Here is a 23326-nt window from a genome sequence, read left to right on the forward strand (position 1 = left end):
CGCTTTAGTTAAGATGAGGGTGCTTCAAACTTCTAGGATCCATCTTACCAGCCAGAAGCAATAAGTCCCCAACAATGACTCCCTTCTGGACTTCACTCCTAAGGAGAACTGAGCAGAGAACTCTATTTAAAGCTTGGAAGGATTATATTTTTCCCCCCTTTGTTATTTTCAGATGAGATTCTTTTAGAATGTTGTTTTTTCACAAGGTACTGAGCAATAGATGTGAGACTATATTTATAGTGTTGAAGAATTTATAACATTTTTATTTAGAAAGGATTGAGTTTTTTATCTAATTCCAACAACATCTCAACTTGTGATGTCTTTTGGGGTCAAGGAGAAACTGAGGCAAACAGAAATGAAATGACTCACACAGAATCATTCCAGGAACCCATAGTAGAGGCAGCCAGAGGCCAAGTACATTTTACTCCCATTCTTCTTCTCACCCCAAAGCTTATCCATCCAAAAACTCTACCAGGGGATCATTTTTCATTCCCACATTTCTTTTAAAATGTATATGTTGATATTTCTTTGTATCCCTTATCGAAACTGGCAGCATTGAACACTTGTATTTTTCAGAGCTTTCCATACGTCTTCTCTTTCTCTGTTTTTTGTTCTTCCCAGTTTTATGAGGGAATGGGTTCAGACAGGTGATGTGACTTGCACAATGTGACATAGTTAGGGAAAGAGCAGGATTTAAACTAAACTTTCTGACTTCACATACTACATGCGTGCATCTTCAGTTGCTGTCGTGTCTGACTCTTTGCGACCCCATGGACTGTATGCAGCCCACCAGGCTCCTCTGTCCATGGGATTCTCCAGGCAAGAATACTGGAGTGGATTGCCATTTCCTTCTCCGGGGGATCGTCCCAGGGATCAAAACTGCATCTCCTGCATTGGCAGGCGGATTCTTTACCACTGAGCCAACTGTGGGAAGCCCCCCACATACTGCACTTTTCCTCATATTGTATTTTAGGCTCCTGTTTGCTACTAATAATACCTTGTGCATCAGTAGAATCTCCTGCACTGTCTGAGTAACCAGGAATCAATCTCTGTCTATGTTCTGCCCTTCTTTTCATTTTTTTAGGTGAAAAGAATGAGGATAAAAATGGTGCCAGTGCCTAACAAGATTATTTTAAGGAATAAATGAAGACAATACATAGAACATTGTCTAGCACATTGTAAGAACTTACTAAACACTAGTTATTGTTACTCTGATTAATTTGAGAGGGATGGCATTGCATAGCAGCTACAGGGGCCATCCCCTAGGATTCCTTGGGCTTTTACTGTCTAGTCATCTCAGCTTCAGTCTTCAGCTAATTTCAGCAGACACTTTTAAGGAGAAATGTGGGTCAGAGGAAACCATCTGGGGAGCCCAGAGGAGGCTGGCAGGGAGTGTGCAGCGTGCTTTTCCTCTCACATTCTGCTGTCTATCTCTATTAGAAGGGTGCCTCCCAACCTAAAGCTTGCTCAGTGCCGACCTGACTGCATCCCCTAAACTTCAGTTATATAGCAGTTGAGGTGGTACCAAGGCTCCCTAGGCCATTTCTGCATTCTGTGTTTTCTAGACAATGGCAAAGCATCATACTCTAGGCAACCACTAAACCAGCATGGGTATCATTCTACCTCAAGTACTCATTCAGGCTTGGTAGGTTCAACAACAGAGCAAGAGTCAGGGACATGAAACTAGGCTTGGCTTTCTACATGAAGAAGAAAAGTTGTTTCTCATGTAGTTTATGTTCTCTCTCTCGTTTTGTCTACCTCTTCCTTCTTCTTCGGAGAAGGCAATGGCACCCCACTCCAGTACTCTTGCCTGGAAAATCCCATGGACGGAGGAGCCTGGTAGGTTGCAGTCCATGGGGTCGCTAAGAGTCGGACATGACTGAGCAACTTCACTTTCACTCCTTCTTCTTATCTCCTCTCTCTTTAACAATTAAACCTGATCCATTTTGCTACTGTTCCTCCCATTGCTTCCTTCAGCTTTTCTGGGTTTAAGGAATCAGCAACCCACTCCCCAGACTCTCCCTTCCCCCGACCAGCAGGCAGTCAGGTTCCATAAATGCCTGTGACTGTGCCCAGAGCAAAAGGCGCTGAAAGGACCCAACTCCTCATCCTCCTCAATGCTTCCCGTAACCCCAGCCTGAGGAAAGACGATGCTGGGAATTACACCTGTACTCAGAGACTCTACATGAGATTTCCTCGAACTAAATTTGGTAGAGTCACTTTCTTCTAAAAATTTTATCTCATGAATAGTATCAAATTCCATTTATCAAGCATGTCTCTATGCTAAGTATTAATCTAAGCACCTTACACACAACACTTCATTTAGTTGCCATAACAGGCCTCTGAGGTAGATGATATTGTGTGTGTGTATGTTAGTCGCTAGTGGTGTCTGACTCTTTGCAATTCCATGGACTGTAGCCAGCCAGGCTCTGTCCATGGGATTTTCTAGGAAAGAATACTGGAGTGGGTAGCCATTTACTTTTCCAGGGGATCTTTCCAACCCATGTATCGAACCCAGGTCTCATGCATTACAAGCAGATTCTTTACCATCTGAGCTACTAGGGAAGCCCAGATGATATTATCCTCATTCAATAGATCAGCACCATCCAAAAGAACTTTCTGCGAGGATAGAAATGTCCTTTATGCAAATACAGGAGCCACTAGTCACATGTTGCTATCAAGCAACTAAAATATGGCCAGTGTGACTGAGGTGTTGAAGATTTAATTTCATTTAAATGTAAGTAGCTAATATAGCTTGTGGCTACCATATTGGAAAGCACAGAATTGTAGATGCAGATCCTCACAGCAGAGTTGCCAATATATCAGCTGTATATGCATGTTCAGTCATGCCTGACTCTTTGACTCACCCCCAGGCTCCTCTGTCCATGGAATTTTCCAGGCAAGAATACTGGAGTAGGTTGCCATTTCCTTCTCCAGAGGATCTCCCTGATCCAGGGATTGAACCCATGTCTCTTATGTCTTTTGCACTGGCAAGCGAGTTCTTTACCTGCTGAGATGGATTTAATTTAATTTGAATGTAAGTAGCCAATATGGCTTGTTGCTGCCATACTGGAAAGCAAAGAATTACAGATCCTCACAGCAGAGTCACCAATATGTCAGAGTAAGAGATGGAAATTTCATCTTTGTCTTCATTCTTTAGTGGAAAACATGTTCATTACACAACTGAAGAAAGCGCTGTGGGCCCAAAACAGGTTCAGGGTTCAGCACCCAGCCCCACTGTGGATTCTGGCCTGTGGCAAGCCCAGAATGTCACTTACCCAGATGACAACATTCATCTTCCAAGTAACCAGAGCAGAGTTTCCAAAAGGACCATTTACTAGATATGACTCACCTTGGTTTCAACATAGGTTGTCCCAGAAAGGAAGGGGTTAATGATAGGTAACAGAAGGCAACAGACAATTAGCACAGCACCAAAGAACTTTGATTCCAATAAAGCAAAGTTCTCTAGCAAAAAATAGAAAAGGGAGTGACGCTGCCACCTGGCCCTGCCTGAACTCTGGCCACTGGCTGAAAGGGGCTGTGTCTGAAGGCCAGCGCGCTAAGCCTGGTGTTTCCCCATCCCAGAGCAGCAACTGTCTGGGGCAGGGCATGAGGAGCTCTTGAAAAGAACACAGGAATCACCGTCCAGAACATAGGAAGTGATGCCACATTAGAAAGACACCTCCAAGGATGTGGGCAGGGGAGTGCCTGATGTACCACTTCAGATATGGATGTGGGTGTGGATGCAGAGGGCAACAGGGAGGCAGAGAGGGGAGAGGTCGGGATCTTCTATAGGACACAACCAATAGTGACTGCACAGATATAGCCTGTGGCTTCATCTATTATGAGGAATTGGCACACGTAGTTACGGAGGCAAGACGTCCCACAGTCTGCTATCTGCAAACTGGAGACCCAGGAGATCCGATGGTATAGTGCAGCCCATGTGGGAAGGCCTGAGAACCAGTGGGGCTGATGATGTCATCCCCAGTCTCTGGGCAGCAGTCAGGCAGAGAAGGGGTGAATTCTCCCCTTCTCTACCTTTTGTTCTGTTCGGGCCCTCCATAGATTGGATGGCACCCATCCACGTTGGGGAGGGCAATCTTCTTTACTGTGTCCCCTGATTCAGATGCTAATTTCATCTGGAAGCACTCCTTTGAAATAATGTATAACCAAATATCTAGGCACCCTGTGAGCCAGTCAAATTGACACATAAAATGAACCATCACAGCTTTCTTCTGTACGGATGATGTTGCAGAGGCCTCAAAGGGCCAATCCATGTCACAGAATCAGAAAACACTGAAGACCCTGCCTGCTGGTGTGGTCCACAGCAAAGGCACTATGTGGGCGGAGTGTCTAATGCACAGCCTGCCTCCTGTGTGACCTAGGATAAATCACTCAGCCTCTCTGAACCTGCTTCTTGCCCTGCTGAGCCTCGGAATCACCAGAGGAGCTATGCAGATCCTGAACTCTACCTCCACTGACCTACAGAATACAGGTTGTGGGAAGGCGACATCCAGCAGCCTGCATATCTGCAAAACTTGTGGGTGATTCTGAGTCACTCCCGGGGTGGAGGCTGCCCATCACCAGTCCTGTCACACTCCCTTGCAGACATGGTTCACCTGGCCCACGTGGTGCCAGGGCACCTGCCCAGGGCCAGAGGGTTTTTATCTTCCAAGCATATTGACCTGTTTTCTCTGAGGGCCTGGTCTCAAAGCCGGCCCAGCAGACTGAAATGCTTCTGGGTATAATTTCTGTCTCCTCCTACCTTTGCTCTTTTGGGATTGCCCAGGACCCTTCTTAAGCCAGGGTGAGGAAGGAACGGGTAGCTCAGGAAAAGAGACAAAAAATGCTAGTTTTGTGCCCAACTTTGATGCACACACTTCTAGTGTTTGTCCATGAACTTGATGTTGATGACTGATTTTTGGTTTGAAATAATTGCCATTTAATCTTCAAAACATTAAAGTATCCTTCTGTTCCTACTTGGCAAAAATTTCAGTTTTTTAATTTTAATATTCTGGTAAATCAGAAAAATTTGTGCACTTATGAAATGCCTTCATGGCATTTACTGGAAAGAGAGCAATTATTTTTCTTTTGGCCTATGTAAATGTCATTTGATGTCATCAGATATCCTGATAGGAATCCATCCTGGCATCCTACATTTCTGTGGCAAACCCTACTTGATGATAGTGGGTTAGCTGTATAATTTATTGTTGATTTCCTTGCCAGGGATTTATTTCAGTATTTTTCCATAAGTGAAATCAATCTGTGTGTGTGTGTGTGTGTGTGTGTGTGTGTGTGTGTGTCAGGTTGGGCATCCTGGCTGTACTGGCTTCTTAAAATAAACAATGACAGGATTCTTTTTTTTTTTCCTAATGCTGAAACTACAAGCGACACAGGAATTGTTTATTCCCTGAAAATCTGAGAGAACTCAGCAACAAAATTGTGTGTAGAAGCCTTGACAGAGATATTAGGGAGATATTCTTTAATCATTAAAAACTACTATAGCAAGGTTATTGATTTTCAGGTGATTTACCAACTTGGATCATTTTTGGCCATATTAATTTTTGTCCAACAATCTTCAGTATGTTTTAAACCGATTAGTATAGAATTTTACATCATGTTTTTATATTGTTAAAACAAGATTTCTAATTTTATTTGAAATAAGATCCTCTACCATATTAGCCAAAGATTGGGTCTAAGTAAACCTTCTCCCCCAATACAATGTATTTGCTAATCTTGCTATGTTTCTCTTTTGTAATTCACCAATTGCTCTCTTTATCATTTTCTCCCACCTATATTTGTGAGGCTCTTTTTTCTTTCTTTTATTTTATAATTCGACTGTGTAAATCATGTTTTTATTCTCTCTTGTTTAATAATGAATGCATTGGAGACACTAGGTTTATCCATGAGTGTGGTCTTTTTAATTTTGCAAATATTACAGAAGCAGGGAATCAATATTTATTGAACAGGCCCCTTGTCTGACACTATGCTAATATTTCACATCCTTCCTCATTTGTAAAATAATGAAGACTCCTGTTTGGCAAGTCCATCAGGAGATCACTGTGAATGAGGCATCTCATCCTCCACGAGGGTTTGGTCACAGCAGCCAGGACATCATGACTTTCTCATTTGATGCCATTTTCTTACATATGGAGAAACCAAGGCTCAGCAAAGTAAAGGAAGTTGCTCAAGGTCACCCCAGGAACAATGCAGACAGGATTCCACACCAGGTTCTGCTCTTCTGACCCTCAGCACACCCACCCCTGCTCTGCCCATCAGGGTGGTAAACCAGGAGTAAATGACGAAGAAGCTGCAGCGTTCTTTATGCAGTGGTCAAGAAACCTGAGCCAAAACCCAAACGCCTTCACCTTCTTTAACTCCCTTGAGTGGAGGATCTCCAGCCAGCCTCCACTAAGATCTTGAGTTCCCTCTTCCAGTAGAAAGGGAGGAGACAACTAGAGCCACTGAAGCACCCCAAGCTGCTTTGACGCTGGGAGAGTGGCTCCCTCTTGGGCCCTGTGAGAGCTCTGCCCTTCCTGTTGGTGTTAAGAGAGACCCCGAGTTCTTTGCAGCCAACGGTAGGGCAGAGGGTCAGCTCAGGGCCTCCACTGCAAGGACTTGGGCCTGAGGGCCCCCCTCGTGGTCATCAGAGAGGGCCAGTTGTATGCAGAGAAGATGGTGGGAGGAGGCCTGGTGCGGTGGGCTGGCTGAGTTGTTTGCAAGCACACACACCTTTGTTTGCCCCTTGGAGGGAGGCTCCACCAGGAAACAGGAGGGCAGTTTACGAAGGGCTGACAGGTCTCACTAAGATACAGGACTCCACATGTTCATGGCTGTTGAGCAGATGAATCCTTTTCCACTTTGCAGCCCCTTTCTCTGGGAACTCTCTTGTCAATGTGAAAAGAAATGACACAGGAACAATTATACCAAATCATGCAAATCCATGCAATGGAGATCCAGGACACAGAGAGGATGCTGAGGAAATCCTGTGGGCTCCTGGTTGCAGGAAAACCTAGAAGCTGCCTGGGGTCTTCCAGAATCAGTCTGGGTGTTAGCCAGGGAGTGGGCAAAGACCTGAGTAATACACAGCCTGCATCCTGTACAGCATGTGGCTGGACTTGAACCTGGAGCTCCGAATGCCTATACTGACTTCTCAGAGATGACATTTCACAAGGAAAGTGTGATTATGCTTGTAAAAGTTTCCTCTAGTAAATTCATCCTTTTCTTTCTTGGCTGTTTATAGACTCTTAACGAAACACTGCTGTTGGGACCAGGATGGCTGATCATTTGATGTAAGGATCCTGGTCCTTATCTCCACGTGCAGTCTGCCCATGCATTTACTGCCTATCTGGGCAGTTACACATACGCCCCTCTGACATCTGCCTCCCTGTTAGCAATAAAACCTGAAGAATGAGGGGAACTTTCCTAACTCAGATCCTAAACACCTCTTTACAAAGTAACCTCTACTCCTCAAAGACGAGGAGAGTGATGTCTTGGGACCACACTGGGAGACAGAGGGTAAAAGATGCTCATGGCTTTCCCCTGCTCTTTTCTAAGGATTTATTGAAGGGTAAGTCAGAGCCTCTCTTCATCCTGGAAGGTGCAAGCAGATTCGATATCCAACAAGGAGAGGCAGGTAAGAACTCAACCTCTTTCTTCTTGGCCCTGGATGGAGGCAGGCTGCCCAAAGTCCACCTCTGAGCAGCGGTGGGTGGAGAGAAGTGCCCCCACCCAGACCCATAGAGGCCGACACCCTCAGTGTTGCTGTGGTTGGACTATTCATGCTCAGACCTTCAGCCTGTAAATCAGCTTAGCAGTGGGTGTGCAGAGCCCTTTATGGAGAGGAACTGTCAAAGAAAAGGAGAAAATATACACAGAGTTTAGTCTGAGTACTGAGTAGAGAGAAGTAAATGTTTATTGAACTTCTGCAAGGCTTTGCTAGATACTTTGCATGAAATAGTTCATTAACCCTGCAACATCCTCATTTTATATATGCAGAAGCTAGGGGTCCAAGGGACACAATAATGTCTTTCATGTCACAAAAGCAATACATGACAGAGTTGAGTTTGAATCTAGAGCTGTGTGACTCCCTCCAACCCACTGGGCAGGCACAGGGTGGAGTTGTTGCTGAGACCTGAGGAGTGTGGCAGGAGAAGGGAGGCCCGTGGGCGGTAGCAGGTGTGGCTATGCAACACCCCTGAGCCGAACCCTAGGAGTGGGGGGTGAGACTCCTTGGGGTGGGCACGTGGACATGGAGCCCAGAGACATAGAAAAATAAGATACAACCCTTGGGACTCCTCTGGTGGTTCAGTGGCTAGGGCTCTTTGTTTCCAGTGCAGGGGGCCCAGGTTCGATTTCTGGGCAGCGAACTACATCCCACATGCCAGAACTAAGACCCAGTGCGGCCAAATAAATGAATAAGACACAACCCCTCTGACAGCAGGCTCTACGTCCTTAGAATGTCACTTTCCAGTTAATGCCCTGGCACTTGGACTTCACCTGGTGAATTTGATAGAAGCCTGCCTGGCTTGCTGTCTGTGTTGGAGAAAGTCCCCTCCAGCCAGTAGCCTCCTGACGGGATAAGGGACCTCTCCCAGGGCATCCCTGTGGCTTCTGCACCCAGCAGCATGCCTGACTTGAAAGGGCATTCAAGCCATTGTGTGAAGATGGAGAGAAGACTCAGGAGAAGAGGGTGAGCTTACTCAAAAGGGCTCACAGAGGCCTTCAAGGAGAAACTCAAAGCCATGTTCCCTCAAGGGGGAAAAGGGGAGAACCTGGATATGGGCTGGAAAGGTCCCGACACCAGGAGGGACTGAGTATTAGCAAAGAAAAACAGAAATCTGTTATCCCCAATTTTAGAGCGCACCATTGCCACTGATGCTGACAACAAAATTGCTGTAATTTTGGTTCTGGGCACTTTGGGCCAAACGAGAATCAGAAGGCAAGTTGGCCCATCAGCTTGGCTGGGGCTCTCCTGATGCACTACCATCACCATCAGAGCAGCACCAACACCACCATCCCTATCACTACTCCACCCCTACCCCACCGCTGTCTCCATAACTACCAGCATCACCTCTATCTTGTTTGGAACTGACCCCAGTGAATCTTTCCCCCAGTTCTCCTCTCTCAGACAGGAAAAAAAAAAAAACATTATTCGGAAGGAGGTACGCCAACTCTGAGTAGTGCATCAGGTGGATGCTGTCCAAACAGCATCTCACGACTTACGTCCCCCTCCCCTCCAGGAGATTGCTGGTTCCTGGCAGCACTGGGGGCCTTGACACAGAGTCCACAGTATCTGCAGAAGATCCTCATAGACCAAAGCTTTTCATACCAGTATGCGGGGATTTTCCATTTTCTGGTAAGTATGCTGCTGGGATGCTCCTTAAATGGGATTCTCTGTGAGCCTAGGGAGGCAACTGTCTGGAACGTTCTCTTGGTCTAGCAGCCTGAGATGTGGGAGAGACACATAAGTGTTAGTTAATGTGTGTTAGTGCCTCAAAAGGATCTGAACTCAGAATCTGACAACACATAGGGAAGATAAGAGTTAACATGTTTTCATGTAAATATTGGGTTGGCCAAAATGTTCATTTGGGTTTTTCCATAGCATCTTATGGAAAGATCTGAATGAACATTTTGGGCAACCCAATAAAAAGTATGGCAGAAACAATCAGCCAAAGAAAAGAATTCCTGATCAAAGACCCTGTACCTCATTGAGGTTTTGTGTGTCTGTCTGTCCTGGGCCACACCCTGTTGTTTTGATTACAGCAGCTTCAGAGTGACTTGTGACAGCTGGTGGCACACGTTCTCCTTCATTATTCAGTATCTTTCCCTCAAAAATATTTTATCTTGTTGATTCTTGCACATTTATTCTTCTGTGAGAATTTTTAAATCATTGCATCTAATTAAAAAGAAAAGCCACCATGAAGCAGAATAGAGCAGCATTAAATTTATGTATTAATTTGGAAAAATCACATTTTTATTATTGTAATTATTCCTTTCCAAAAGCACAGTGTATCTTTCCATTTATTCAGAACTAGTTTTATGTCCTTCAATAAAATGTTATAGTTATGTTTTGATATTCCTTCCATACCCTTCTTGATAAATGTATTCTCAGATATTTTTCTAACTATATGTTGATGGAAAGAGAATGCTAGTCCTTTTTTTATATTAAGTTGTATCTAGCCACCTTATCAAATTCTCTTATTCTAATTTTTTCTTTATTAATGTCTGGATATTTTTTAGTTATTTAATATTATCCACAGATAAAGATAATTTTGTCTCTTAATATTTATAGAGTTATTTTGTTTTGCTGTATTAATTAGAAGATGTAATTTTGAATGAGGTGACAAGAGCAAAATTTTTGCCTTCTCTTGAGTTTAGTGGCATACTTTCTTGGTATGCCATTCTTTTAATCCACTGTTGGATTCAATTTGCTAAAAATTTATTAGAATTTTTGTATCCATATCACATGTGCAATTGGATTCCAGATTTTTGTTGTTTTTCTTTGGAGTTATACTGGCTTTTTAATATGAGCACATTGAGATTTACTTTGATCTGAAATAATTTGTATAATGGTTGTTAATCATTATTGGTTCTTTGCAAGTGAAATAGACAATTGTTAAATTGTCTAGACCTATCTCCTTTTAAAATATGAATTCTTTAACTCTTCTAATGTGTTCAATAGCTATTGATCTGCTTGGGCCTATTATTTCTTCTGAAGTTAATTCTTGAAATTTATATTTTGCTGGAAGAATCAACTATTTCTTCTATAGTTCTAAATGCATTGCCCCAAAGTTGCTTATATAAGTCTCTGAAAATTTACTTAATTTCCTCTAATTTGTGGCTAAGTGTACTTTATCAATCTCTTTGCTATATATTTTTTAATATATTATCGAATGTTTGTAAGTTTAATATATGCAATCAAGTTCTCTGATTTATAGATTATATAATCTGCAATTATCTCTTTTGTCTTGGCTTATTTTTTCTCTGTTTTGGCATATTCTAAAAGAAGTGAATTAAAGTTCTTTCCCAAAGTTATAGTTTGGAGGGTTCCTTTTATGTTCTGACTTTATAGTTTTCTTGCTGTATTCTTTTCTACCCAAATAATTATGTTTTTACTCTTCAGTTGTTAGAATAAAACTTACACAATATCCCTCTTTGTTATGTATGAGGCTTCTAACCTTGACTTCCTCCTCACCTGATCTTCACGTTGCTATTCTAGATTCCCGTTACCTACATTTCCCTGTTATATTTTTGCTCATCCTTTCACTATCAATTTTACTTTCACTATGTTACAAGTATGTTTCTTGTCCACAGCATATTCAAAACTCATTATTCACCATTGTTTCCTTCAGCCTTCATTTCCCCTTAAGATTTTTGTTCTAACTTCATTATCATTTGGGAGGAGTAATTCCTTGAATAGTTTCCTCAGATTACATGAGTAGTTTTTCACTTGCTGTGTCTTAAAAACAGTATTTCAGTTGGGTTTAGGATTTTTGGATTACATTCCTTTTTCTCAAAGATCTGTAAACATTTTTCCATTGTCTTGTATCTTCTCCAATGTTGCAGAAGAAATATCCAATCTATCTTCTTGACCTTGTATGCAATACATTCTTTCAAATTGCAAATTTATATGAGGCACTCTCTCTCTCTCTCCTTGGTTCAGAAATTTCTTTAGAATATGTCCAGATATATGCCTTTTTTATAATTAAATGTATTTATTTTTAATTGAAGGATAATTACTTTACAGTATTCTGTTGGTTTCTGCTGAACATCAACATGAATCAGCCATAGGTATACCTATGTCCCCTCCCGCTTGAACCTCCCTCCCACCTCCCTCCCCATCTCACTCCTCTAGGTTGTTATACAGAACCCTGGTTTAAGTTCCCTGAGTCATACAGCAAATTCCCATTGGCTATCTATTTTCCCTGGTGGCTCAGAAGGTAAATCGTCTGTCTACAATGTGGGAGACCAGGGTTCGATCCCTAGGTTGGGAAGATCCCCTGGAGAAGGAAATGGCAACCCACTCCAGTACTCTTGCCTGGAAAATCCCATGGACAGAGGAGCCTGGTAGGCTACAGTCCACAGGGTCGCAAAGAGTCCGACACAACTGAGCTACTTCACTTACTTACTTAATTACTTAATGTCTATGTTTCCATGTTACTCTTTCCATACATCCCACCTTCTCCTTCCTCCCCTACTCCGCTGTGTCAGTAAGTCTGTTCTCTATGTCTGTGTCCTTTTGAAGAATAATCTTGCCTGGAATTCAGTGAGCCCTTTCATTCTGAAGACCTGCCTCCTTTTTCTACTCAGCTGTTTCCTTCCATTTCTTTTCTGGGCATTCTCCTTTATCCTGTTTTCTCTTCCTGAAGTCCAATTATTTGCATGCTAGGTCTTCTAACAGATGATGCTGATATTACTGGTCCAAGGATCACACTGAGAAGTTAGCCGGAGGGGGCAGGGTTTAGCATTGTCCAGGCTCACCTCAAAGCTACAAATGGTGGAAAGACAGGTGGTTAGGACAAATTGAGGTCTAGGCAGGGTATGCTCTGCCCTTCTGGAAGGTGAAGAAAGTCCCACGATTCTCCAGAAATAGCTGCAGTGATGACCTCTGTACATCTGTTCTTTCTGAGTTTGGGCACAGTTCTCAGGAAAGAGCCCTGTATCTGGGCAACTTGGATGCTTTGCCCAAAACCCTTCTGGTTTCCTGCAGATACTTGGATGCTGGTCAGATGGCCCAGCCTGCTTGTTAAAGGGTGCAGACATTATCTAGGGGCCAGCCCTCCTCATCCAGAGAAGTGAACTAGGAAACACAGATCACTGACCTCACTCTTGACCACCCCATTTTCATCAGGCCATTTGCATCCTTTCTGGGAACAATGATCTCACCTGAGGTTCCCTTTGTATAGGGAGAGCAAGTCTGGTCAGCTCTACTGGCGTGGGAAGGTGCGAGTAAGGGTGGAACCAACCAGAGGGGCTCATTCAAGCCAGGACTCACTCAGTCTTGATGGCATACTGTGTGCTGGGCACTATCCTAGGTGCTGAACAAAAAGGCTATTGAAAAAACAGTTCCTTCTTTTTTTTTTCCTTTCTTTTTCCTGTGATCCCACTCTCATAGTCTCATCCGATCCCAGTCACAGTGTGAGGTAGTTCTTACTCTTACACCATTTGACAGATGAGGAAAGTGAGTCACAGAGAATTAAGTATCTTATCCAATAGCTATTGCTCAGGACAAAAGTAGGCCTGGAGCACAGTTCCCCTGACTGGACACTGGCTCCTACACCTTGCCATCCAGTTAAACTCAAATGGGTCTGTCCTTCTGGTACCCTCCATCCAAGAGCCAGGGTTATCTTCCTTGGTGCTTCAGACATGTTCAATGATCTCACTCTAATAGCATCTCTGTTAGCTCCCCACTTCACCCGCCTGTGCGTCTGACTGCAGTGAGGACGCAGACCCACAGCAGTGAGAACACCAGCTCCAGTGGACTGGTTCATTAAAGACTGCAAGAACACCTTCTTTGTTTTGTTTCCCCTGACATCTCTGTCTTGGTCTCCATCTCTGCTTCGATAATGCATCCTCATGCAGGTGCAACAGACCAACACCTGGGACATTCAGCTGTGGACATGGCCATGCGGATGGCTCCCCCTCACCACGAGCAGGTGATGGATCACATCCACCCGGCCTTACTCTGAGCCCCGCTGTCAGAGGCTTGCCTGCGTCAAGACTCAGGCCTAAGACCAGAAGCCCTGTTGCTGATCCAGAGACCAGCAAACAAACTCCAAAAAGCTGGTTTTGTTATGAATTTTCATCATTTGGCAGTGTCCCCGGGTGAACCATGAAGAGCTGAATGCTGAAGATTAAACCAGTCTGTTTTGGAGAGGAACATCTGGTTGGTTTGTGCTCTTGGCAGCAGCAGCGCCAGCCCGCTTCATTGCTGCTGATCTGATGGCAGGGCCAGCTGGACGTGAGGACAGGAGGGCCAGGGCGAGGCTCAACCTGCTCAGTCCTCCCCAGCAACCTCACGTTTGGTGGCCTCCGGGCCCTGCCCACTCTGTGGCTACCATCTGGGATGCTTTCCCACCTCCTTGCCACCTGCAGGAATCCTGCCCGTCTTCCCTCGAGCCTCCAGCTCCCCGAAGGCTCTCCTTCCCCATCAGGACACTCCCAGTCACCCATTCTCCTCTGCTATCAGCATCTGCTCCCGCCATGCCCATTTTGTACACAAGATGTACCTGGAGCATCTTGCGTGTGTCCGGAGCTCACAAAGGACATGCCAAAGTGAGGCAGGAATTAGTAGCAAAGTCCAGCTAGACCCGAGACGCCTTCCTCCCTGCCTGTGTTTTCCTTGATTAACTCAACCTGTGACTCACCTGTCAGTGGAGATGACAGGCCCGTCCCCTGTCTGCAACCTGGGCTGTGATTTTGATCTGCATAGACTTGTCGCACTGTAGTGGTCATGTGGCGATGGCGGTAATCTTTTGGCCTGGGCTGGGGGTCAGCACCTCCCTCCTGTCCCAGCTCTACTAAGGCATATATTTTGCTTTCTCTCCTCCAGTTCTGGCGGTGTGGCCAGTGGGTGGAAGTGGTCATTGACGATCGCCTACCTGTCCTGAACAACGAGTACCTCTTTGTCAAACCTCGCAACAAGCAAGAGTTTTGGCCGTGCCTGCTGGAGAAGGCCTACGCCAAGTAAGGATGGGCCTGTCCCTATGCCTGGGGCCTGGATACTGGCCCTGCCCGCCCAGCCACTAGCCCTGACAGATGCTCCCCACCAGTCAGTCCTGAGACCTTTGGCTACTGCTGCTGCTGTTAAGTCGCTTCAGTCGTGTCCGACTCTGTGCGACCCCATAGACGGCAGCCCACCAGGCTCCGCCGTCCCTGGGATTCTCCAGGCAAGAACACTGGAGTGGGTTGCCATTTCCTTCTCAAATGCAGGAAAGTGAAAAGTGAAAGTGAAGTCGCTTAGATCTTTGGCAACTCTGCTCAGTTCAAGCAATGCCCCTGGGAGCCTCAGAGCCTTTGCCACCTTGTGGGACATCCTATATAAATAATCACGTGTGCAAGGGTGTGTTAGACACAACCATTGGGAGGGACCCAGAGGCACATAGCGAGGGATGGGCAGGGCAGAGCTGGACAGAAATAGGGACTGACAGTGGTATTATTTTAGGGCTGGTGTACAGGCCCAAATAAAATACAATATCATGGTCAAAGTCTGCTGAGAGGGCAGAGAAGAGAGACAGCAGTTCTGACTTTCTGACTCACAGAGAGTCAGCTGACGCTACACAGTGGAGGTGGCGGAGAGCGAGGCCTTAAAGGATGGGTGAGATTTCAGCAGAGGGAGAGGGGATATGTGGAGAAGGCAATGGCACCCCACTCCAGTATTCTTGCCTGGAAAATCCATGGACGGAGGAGCCTGGTAGGCTACAGTCCACAGGGTCGCTGAGTCGGACACGACTGAGCGACTTCACTTTCACTTTTTACTTTCCTGCATTGGAGAAGGAAATGGCAACCAGTGTCCAGGGATGGAGGAGCCTGATGGGCTGCTGTCTATGGGGTCACACAGAGTCGGACACAATTGAAGCGACTTAGCAGCAGCAGCAGAGGGGATATGGGGGCATGGACATCCCCAACAATGGGAATGATATGATCAGCAACCCCAGCAGACAGTCTGGGGCCTGGTGTGGGTACCATGAGATTGGATTTATGTGTGGGGGGCAGGGCAGGAGCTGCTTATTATTTTATGGTCTAAACACCCTGTGTCAAGGACTATTTTCTGGTGTTCACAAGCTGAAGTACCTATAAACTCCTCAAGTCACGTGCTTCACTTGCACAATTTGGGTTGATTTTATTCAGCAGATGTTTATTGTGCCTTTAGTCATAGTCTAGGCACTGCACTGCATGCTGGGATAGAGATGCTCAGGCTGGCCCAGGTTGGGTATGCAGGAGTCATATGTGTGTAAGAGCCACATCAAGAGCCACACAGCTGAGGGACACATCACAGCTAGGAATCAATACTAGGAGACAGAAGGACAGGGGACCACACATTTCGGGAGAAAATGGGTAGTAGAGAGTGTTCTGGAATCAAGTTCCCCAAAGATCTTCCTAACCAATGTTTCATATGATGAATGGGGAAGCCAAGACTCTGAATAGTGATGTGATGGCAGGTGCAAGTGATTAACTTGAGTCTACTGAGGTCTTTGGTCGTGTGATCAGGTGACATTATTTGGCAAGACTGAAGACCCCACCCCATCCAGTCTTAGGCTCTGAAGAATGGTTACCACCCCATAGACCACCACCAGTCCCTGTCCTGCTGAAGGGCACATAGCTAGCACTCTTTTTATACATTGTTTCTTTTGAGTCAACTTGTTCAAAACTAAAGCTGTTATCATTTCCAGTGTCAGGAAGAGCTGGACATTAACATTTGAGAATGAAGCCCAGAAAACAACCAAGGTGGTTCAAACAATCCGTATGTTTTGGGAGGTTAATTTACTTCTAAGCTTCTTATGCAAATACTGCCATTATCTTTCTTGGGTGGATTTAGCGTTCACCATACCAGGGCTTCATTTTTATTTTTTTTCCTTTATTGAAAGAGGGGAGCAAGATGGTTCACTTGGAGAATTAGAGAGCTCATGAATGAAGTGATGACTTTGACCCCATTTTGTTAACAGCTGACCTAAAGCTGTCATTCAGCTTGAAAAGAAATGGGAAACTGGACTCAGAATCCACATTGAACCCCCTGAAGAAATCTAGAGCAGGAGAAAATGTTGCCAACTCCAAAGCTATTTAAAAGCTTTTCCCTCCATCCAAAGAAGGGGATTGTAGAATGTGGAGGAAATCAAATAGAGCACATCAGAGCTAGAGGGAGCCTCTGTCAGCATCAAAGCCTACCTTCTCTGAAAGATGAGGAAACCGAGGCTGGTGGGGGATGAAATGACTTGCCCAGGGTCACACAGTGTTGGAGGCCAAGCTGGGATCAGATCTGTCCTCCCCAGGCACATGCCTGTCCATCATCCCTTGACACTGCCAGTCCTAGAAGAAAAGGATTTGTCTTTTGCCTCTTTTTGCTTCAGTGTCTGGCCCACAAGAATTGCAGAAGTATGGAGAACCCACATGTCTGAGTGGAGATGGTCCTCTTTCCCTCGCAGGGTGTAGACAATACCGAGTGAACACTGGATTCCAGACTTTGAAACACTGTTGCAGCTGGGGAGTCTGGAAATGAATTGGTCAAGTGAGTCAGATGTGGAGGGGAAAAATATATATATTTGCCTGGCTTTTTTCCCCAGAGGTCACAAAACAGGAGAGTGGGGGACAAAATCTGGTAGGCTGCCTAGCATCCTTTTTGGGATCCCTGCAACTCAGAATTCCAGCCTTTCAGCATCCTTCCTGGATATGATTTGACACCTGAATTCTTCCCTCTCTCCTATCATTGTCAGGTAGAGAGACGTTTTCCTAAAATGAGGCTGAAGCTGAGGGGTGAGAACAAGGCTCTCTCAGAATTCCTGGGTCCAGGTGACAGGCTTGGTGACAGGTGTGGCAAACGCAGCGCTCTCTGTCTTTCCCTCCCCTTCTATTTCCTGTCAGCCAAGGAGGCTGAGAAGAGCTGCCATGTCCCTGAAACACAAGCAGGATCTGTGAGCTCGTGTCTGAAAAGCAGAGAGAGAGCTCTTTGTCTAAACACTCAGCCACTGCTGGGACAGGATACACAGGCATCAGGGAGACGTAGCGAGAGGAGGCTGCTGGCCGTGGACTCTTCGCCTTTCGTTTGATGTCTCTGTGATGGCTGCTGAGGGTAGATTGCTGACATCAGATACAAGAGTCATATGTGTGTAAGAGGTTGCTAGCATCAAGAGCCACACAGGTGAGGGACACATCCCAGCTAGGAATCAATACTAGGAGACAGAAGGACAGGGGACCACACATTTCTGGAGAAAATGAGTCGTGGAGAGTGTTCTGGAATCAAGTTCCCCAAAGATCTTCCTAACCAATGTTTCATATGATGAATGGGGAAGCCAAGACTCTGAATAGTGATGTGATGGCAGGGGCAAGTGATTAACTTGAGTCTACTGAGGTCTGTGGTCGTGTGATCAGGCAACATTATCTGGCAAGACTGAAGACCCCACCCCATCCAGTCTTGGGCCCTAAGAAATGGTTACAACCCTACAGACCACCACCAGTCCCTGTCCTTCTGGAGGGTGCATTGCAAGTACTGTTTTTGTACATTGTTTCTTTTGAGCCACCTTGTTCCTAACTGAAGCTGTTGCTCATTTCCAGTGTCAGGAAGAGCTGGACATTAGCATTTGAGAATGAAGCCCAGATAACAAGACGAGACCTGTAGACACTGAGGTTGTGGCCCTGGAGTGATGGGACAGAGCCAGCAGGGCCTTCCTGGTGTGGCTCTGGTGCAGTTCTATTTGAAGCCAGAACAGGGTGTGGCAGCAAGGGAGGTGGGTCACGCTGGTGGGCTCTGGGATAGATTCTAAAACCCTGGTCTTGGGCTTCCCGGGTAGCTCAGACGGTAAACCATCTGCCTGCAATTCAGGAGACCTGGGTTTGATCCCTGGGTCGGGAAGATCCCCTGGAGAAGGAAAGGGCAACCCACTCCAGTACTCTTGCCTGGAAAATTCCATGGATGGAGGAGACTGGTAGGTTACAGACCATGGGATCGCTAAGAGTCAGACACAACTGAGAAACTTCACTGGTTCACTGGTCTTGGTGACCTTCTGGCACCCTCAGCACCCTCTTAATCTATGACCCAGAGCCTGAAAACATGTGGAAAATCAAGTGAGTCAGATATACTGAGGCCCACCTGGGCATAATCGTGACCAAAGGGAAGCTTTGCAGTTGACTCAGCAAACATTACAGAGATAAGAGTCTAATACCAAACATAACCCTGGTCAGAGAGAGGAAGATAAGATTTAGAACCAGTTTAATAACAAGTCGAGATCCGTCTGTCATCTGTTTCCTGTAGAATGGCCCTTGGGTTCTATGGGTTCTTTGCTTTCATTAATACAAGGCTTTCTCAGCATCCATGGTGTTTGTACCTGGGACAGTGTCCTGCTGAGAGTGGCTACTTGATCTGTGTTTGCTGGAGTGGGTTTATGTGAATTTTGGGGGTCTCAGAGGAAGAGAACAGCAGAATTGGAAGTATGCTGAGAGAGGGGTGTCTGAGGGGCCCCGGAGCAGATCCGGGTGAAGGGCTGAGGACTCGGAGGGGTCTTATCCGAGGCCATGGGCCCCAGTAGAGGTGGCAGCAGAATGGACCCACACCTGACCTTCATCACCAGAAAGGAAGCCAAGGCCAGGGCTTTCCCTGGGAGGGGCTTGGCCACTGCTTGCCCGTCAGGGACAGGATAGCTGAGATCCCTGGCCAGGGCCAAAGTGACCAGGCAGTGGTGGGGAGCATGCCCACCAGACAGCTTTGACTTTGGGAGGTAGGGTCTCCCATCCAGCCTGGCTCACCTCCATGTTGTTGTGGGTTTGCCCTGCCTGTATTTTAGGACCCCACAGTAACCTTTCCAGGTCACCCCATTGACAGGAATTTGAGTTCTCAAATCAAATATGACCTCATCCATCCGGCCCCTGCTGTAGGCTTTCCCCGTGATCTATCAACCTTGCCTCTCCCAGGAGCACCAGTCAGTCCATCATTGGCCCCACTCCACCACGCTCTTCCAGCTCCAGAGCCTCCCTGATTTGTTCTTCCTCCCCAGAGTGTCTGTCCCACTGTCCTTGTTGTTCAGTCGCTCAGTCATGTCTGATTCTTTGGACCCCATGGACTGCAGCATGCCAGGCTTCACTTTCCATCACCAACTCCTAGAACTTGCTCAAACTCATGTCCATTGAGTCAGTGATGTCATCCAACCATCTCATCCTCTGCCGCCCTCTTCTCTTACTCTCAATCTTTCCCAGCATCAGGGTCTTTCTCAATGAGTCAGCTCTTTGCTTCAGGTGGTCAGAGTTTTGGAGCTTCGATATCAGTCCTTCCAATGAATATTCAAGGTTGATTTCTTCTAGGATTGACTGGTTTGATCTCCTTGCAACCCAAGGGACTCTCAAGAATCTTCAATACCACAATTTGAAGGCATCAATTCTTCAGTGTTCAGCCTTCTTTGTGGTCCAACTGTCACATCCGGACATGACTACTGGAAAAACCATAGCCTTACTTGGATAAAACTTAGTTCAGAGTTGTGCTCCTTCTCAGAAACTTTCCCAGAACCCCCAATCACTTCCTCTCTGTTCCAAGTTCATCCACGCACTCTCATAATTAACAGACACCTGAGGAAGGCCATGACATGTCCTTTGAAGGGGAGAGCATCTCTGTGGCAAGTGCTGCTATTCACGGGGGACAGTAGAAGCAGGGAAGCAGGGACTTGCTGTCCCGATTGTGCCCATGCGAAGCACACCTCCGTGAGCCAGACCCTCTCCACATGCTGTGTGTGCTTTACTGGCAGCACCGCTGCAACAGCCCATTCCCTGGATGAGCAGAGGGGGCCTTGAGAAGCTCAGCCTCCTGCCCGAGCCTGAGACATCATGACAGGGGAGGCCAGGAGTTGGCCCAAGCAGATTGGCTCTTGAGTTGAGACTGTCTGCCTCACCAGTAGGTGATTGGGGCTGCCACAGTTGGGAGAAAATTGGGAGGAAGGCAAGATAGGGGCAATAAGGCTGGGCTTTTCTCGGGGTGTGGGTCCCAAAGCAGAAACCCCATGGGAGGGTGGGAGAGGCACTTTGGAGCACGGGTCTGAAAGTTTAGGTGGTTTGCTTTGGGGATGTGTATGGAAGCCTCATCCTCACCTGTGTTACCTTCAGTGACATCACCTCCCTGATGATTCTTGGGGTTGGGGGAGGGTTAGTTCTGAGGATGGAAAGGGGAATGCTGCATCAAGCTTCACACAAGAGTAAGGACTAAGGCTGCTTATGGTCACAGAGGACATCAGAGTTGTTGACTGTGGTCTCTTGGAGGACAGAGGTCTCACCTGGCTTTGAATACAAAGTACCCTGCACACAGCCAGTACTTACCACTGTTGTTAAACAGGAAACAGTGGATCCTCATTGTATTAACAGCCAGTCTTTATTAAAGGCTTTCCACATGCCAGGCACTATGTGAAGCCCAGCCCTAGGAGGTTAAGTAACTTATCTAAGGTCAAGTAGTTAAATATCTGGGGAATTGGGGTTTGCCCTTGGTCTGTGGCCCCAGCACCTGCATTCCTAACCTCTATATAATGCTGCCACCTGTGAGACCGGGAGAAGGAAGCGATAAGAGTGGCACATTGCTAGAATCTTTATCCAGGAGAACAGAAGTTGGGCGGATGGCCACAGCCAAGGGGTGGTTTGGTAAATCCTTCCCCTGGGAAGTACACAGAGGTCCAGTGTGCTATCTCCCTTCCTGGAGGCACCAGAGGCACCACTGGGGTTGATCTGCCTTCCTCTTTCTCAGGTTTCATGGGTCCTACGCCAACCTGCACTACGGCTACCTCCCCGATGCCCTGGTGGACCTCACGGGAGGGGTGGTCACCAACATCAGCCTGCACTCATCCTCGTCTGACCTGATGATGATGGTGAAGACAGCCGCGGAAGCAGGCTCTCTGATGACCTGCAGCACCCTGGCCGGGGTGAGTGGATCAGGGATCTTGTTACACGGGTTCGAGTCTTTCCTCACCCCAGAGTGTTCAGCCACTGGCCCATTCAGTTAGTAAGGGGAATGGCCAAGTGACCACCATGGAGCACTAATGCTGTGCTTTACTGACAATGCCTCATTTAATCCTCGCAATGGCCCTCCATCTGAAACAGGGATCACAGAATTCACTTACAGAAGAAGAAATGGGCTCAGAGAGGCTAGGTGAAATGCCCACCATCACACAGCCAGTAAGTGGCTGAGCAGGGCTTCAAGTGCTGTTGTCTAATACTGAAGCCTTTGCCCATTGCTTCCTGTGACCAGAAGCAGTGGGGTTCAGAGTGATCAGGGGAGGCCCTTTGATTCTCACTGGCTCTAAAGGCAGCACCCCAAAGGCAGCATGCCCCATTCTGAAAAGGTCGGCTGACCCTCCAAATTATCTGATTCTCTTCCAAGGCAGCCAATGCCCTATCCGTGCGGATCCTTCCTTCACTCTTTAGCCAAATGGGTCACACACCACTGGTCTGAAACACCACCTGAAACCAAAATGCACTTTAAATCCCAATTCCTCACGGCCTGGAGGAGGCAGGTCTCCCCGACTCCCACAAAATGCCCAGAAAATATGTGTTGGGGTATGTCTCGTTGATAACAAGCCATTAGAGAAAAGCAAGCAGCCCAGGTCCTCAGGACCCAGTGGGCTTCTGTCTGTCATAGGGTGGTCTCCTGAGGTATGAAGTGCTGGGGCCTCAGACACCCTACAGCCTTCAAACTCCTCCTCTCTAGGAAAGAGATCCAGGAACACATGGCGTTCCAGCGTGAGTCAGTGGGAGGCTTTGTCATCTAGCCCCAGCTCAGCTGCTGAGTGAATTGTGCTTTTCTGGGTTTTTTCTGAAGAACGTATGAGTGTTTACTGCTTGGTCTGCTTCCCTCCTTTGAAGCCCACAAGCGAGTCCATGACAATGGCAAATGGGCTGGTGAGCCGGCATGCCTACACGGTGACTGGTGCTGAGCAGGTAAGGCTCCCTGTGGACACGGTGCCCCAGAGTTCTTGCTCCCCTAAGCAGGAATCAGAATCACATGCCGAGTTGAGCCCAGCAAAGCTGAAATGGGTACTGATCACTCTTGCCTCCGCTTTGTCCAGGCCCATCACGGACAGCCTCATTCCCTGTATTCGTCCAAACGTTCTGGCATCTGGTATCCCCATCCCTCAGGGACACCGCCTCCCCTCGCCCCAACCAGAGATCTTACTCTCTTTAAATGACCTCAGAGAGGCTGAGTATCTAGCCAGGTTGGGGGATTGGCCCCAAAAGAAAGCAGAATAGCTACCCAATTGACTTTGGAGGAGAGTTTGCCCTGAAAGGGTTTTATTTGCTACATACCAACATAACTATGACAAAGACTCTCCAAAATGTAGGGTCTCAAACAAGATCAAGTTCACGCCTCAGGTGAGCAGGTGATTCCAGAGCTGGTAGGTGGCTCTGACATCTGTAACATGGAGCTTCTACCTGTGAGTCCAGGGAAGCTGCCTCCTGCCTCCTCGTCTCCCAGCCTGGGGAGGAGAAAGAGGCTAGGGACACTTACACACCCATCTGGAAGGCATGTATCAGTACAGGCACACACCGTGGCCTCTCGGATCCCATGAGTCTGGACCTAATCGGGCCCCCCAAGGCCCAAGGCTATCTGGAAAACATACCTGGTAGGGCCGCCATATGCTCAGCT

The 23326-nt window shown here is 46.7% G+C and overlaps 1 protein-coding gene across 1 annotated transcript in view; it reads left to right on the forward strand.

Annotated features, from left to right (window-relative positions):
- The window catches only part of CAPN13 (calpain 13), a 90545-nt gene that overhangs the window by 28466 nt on the left and 38753 nt on the right, over positions 1 to 23326 (forward strand). The window contains exons 3-7 of the mRNA XM_055540589.1: positions 7558 to 7636; positions 9243 to 9358; positions 14555 to 14688; positions 21431 to 21605; positions 22546 to 22620. Of these exons, the coding sequence (XP_055396564.1) occupies positions 7558 to 7636; positions 9243 to 9358; positions 14555 to 14688; positions 21431 to 21605; positions 22546 to 22620 (579 nt within the window). The remainder of the gene's footprint in view (positions 1 to 7557; positions 7637 to 9242; positions 9359 to 14554; positions 14689 to 21430; positions 21606 to 22545; positions 22621 to 23326) is intronic.

The sequence above is a fragment of the Bubalus kerabau genome, chromosome 11 (genome assembly GCF_029407905.1).
Source record: "Bubalus kerabau isolate K-KA32 ecotype Philippines breed swamp buffalo chromosome 11, PCC_UOA_SB_1v2, whole genome shotgun sequence".
In the NCBI taxonomy this organism is placed as follows: Eukaryota; Metazoa; Chordata; class Mammalia; order Artiodactyla; family Bovidae; genus Bubalus; species Bubalus kerabau.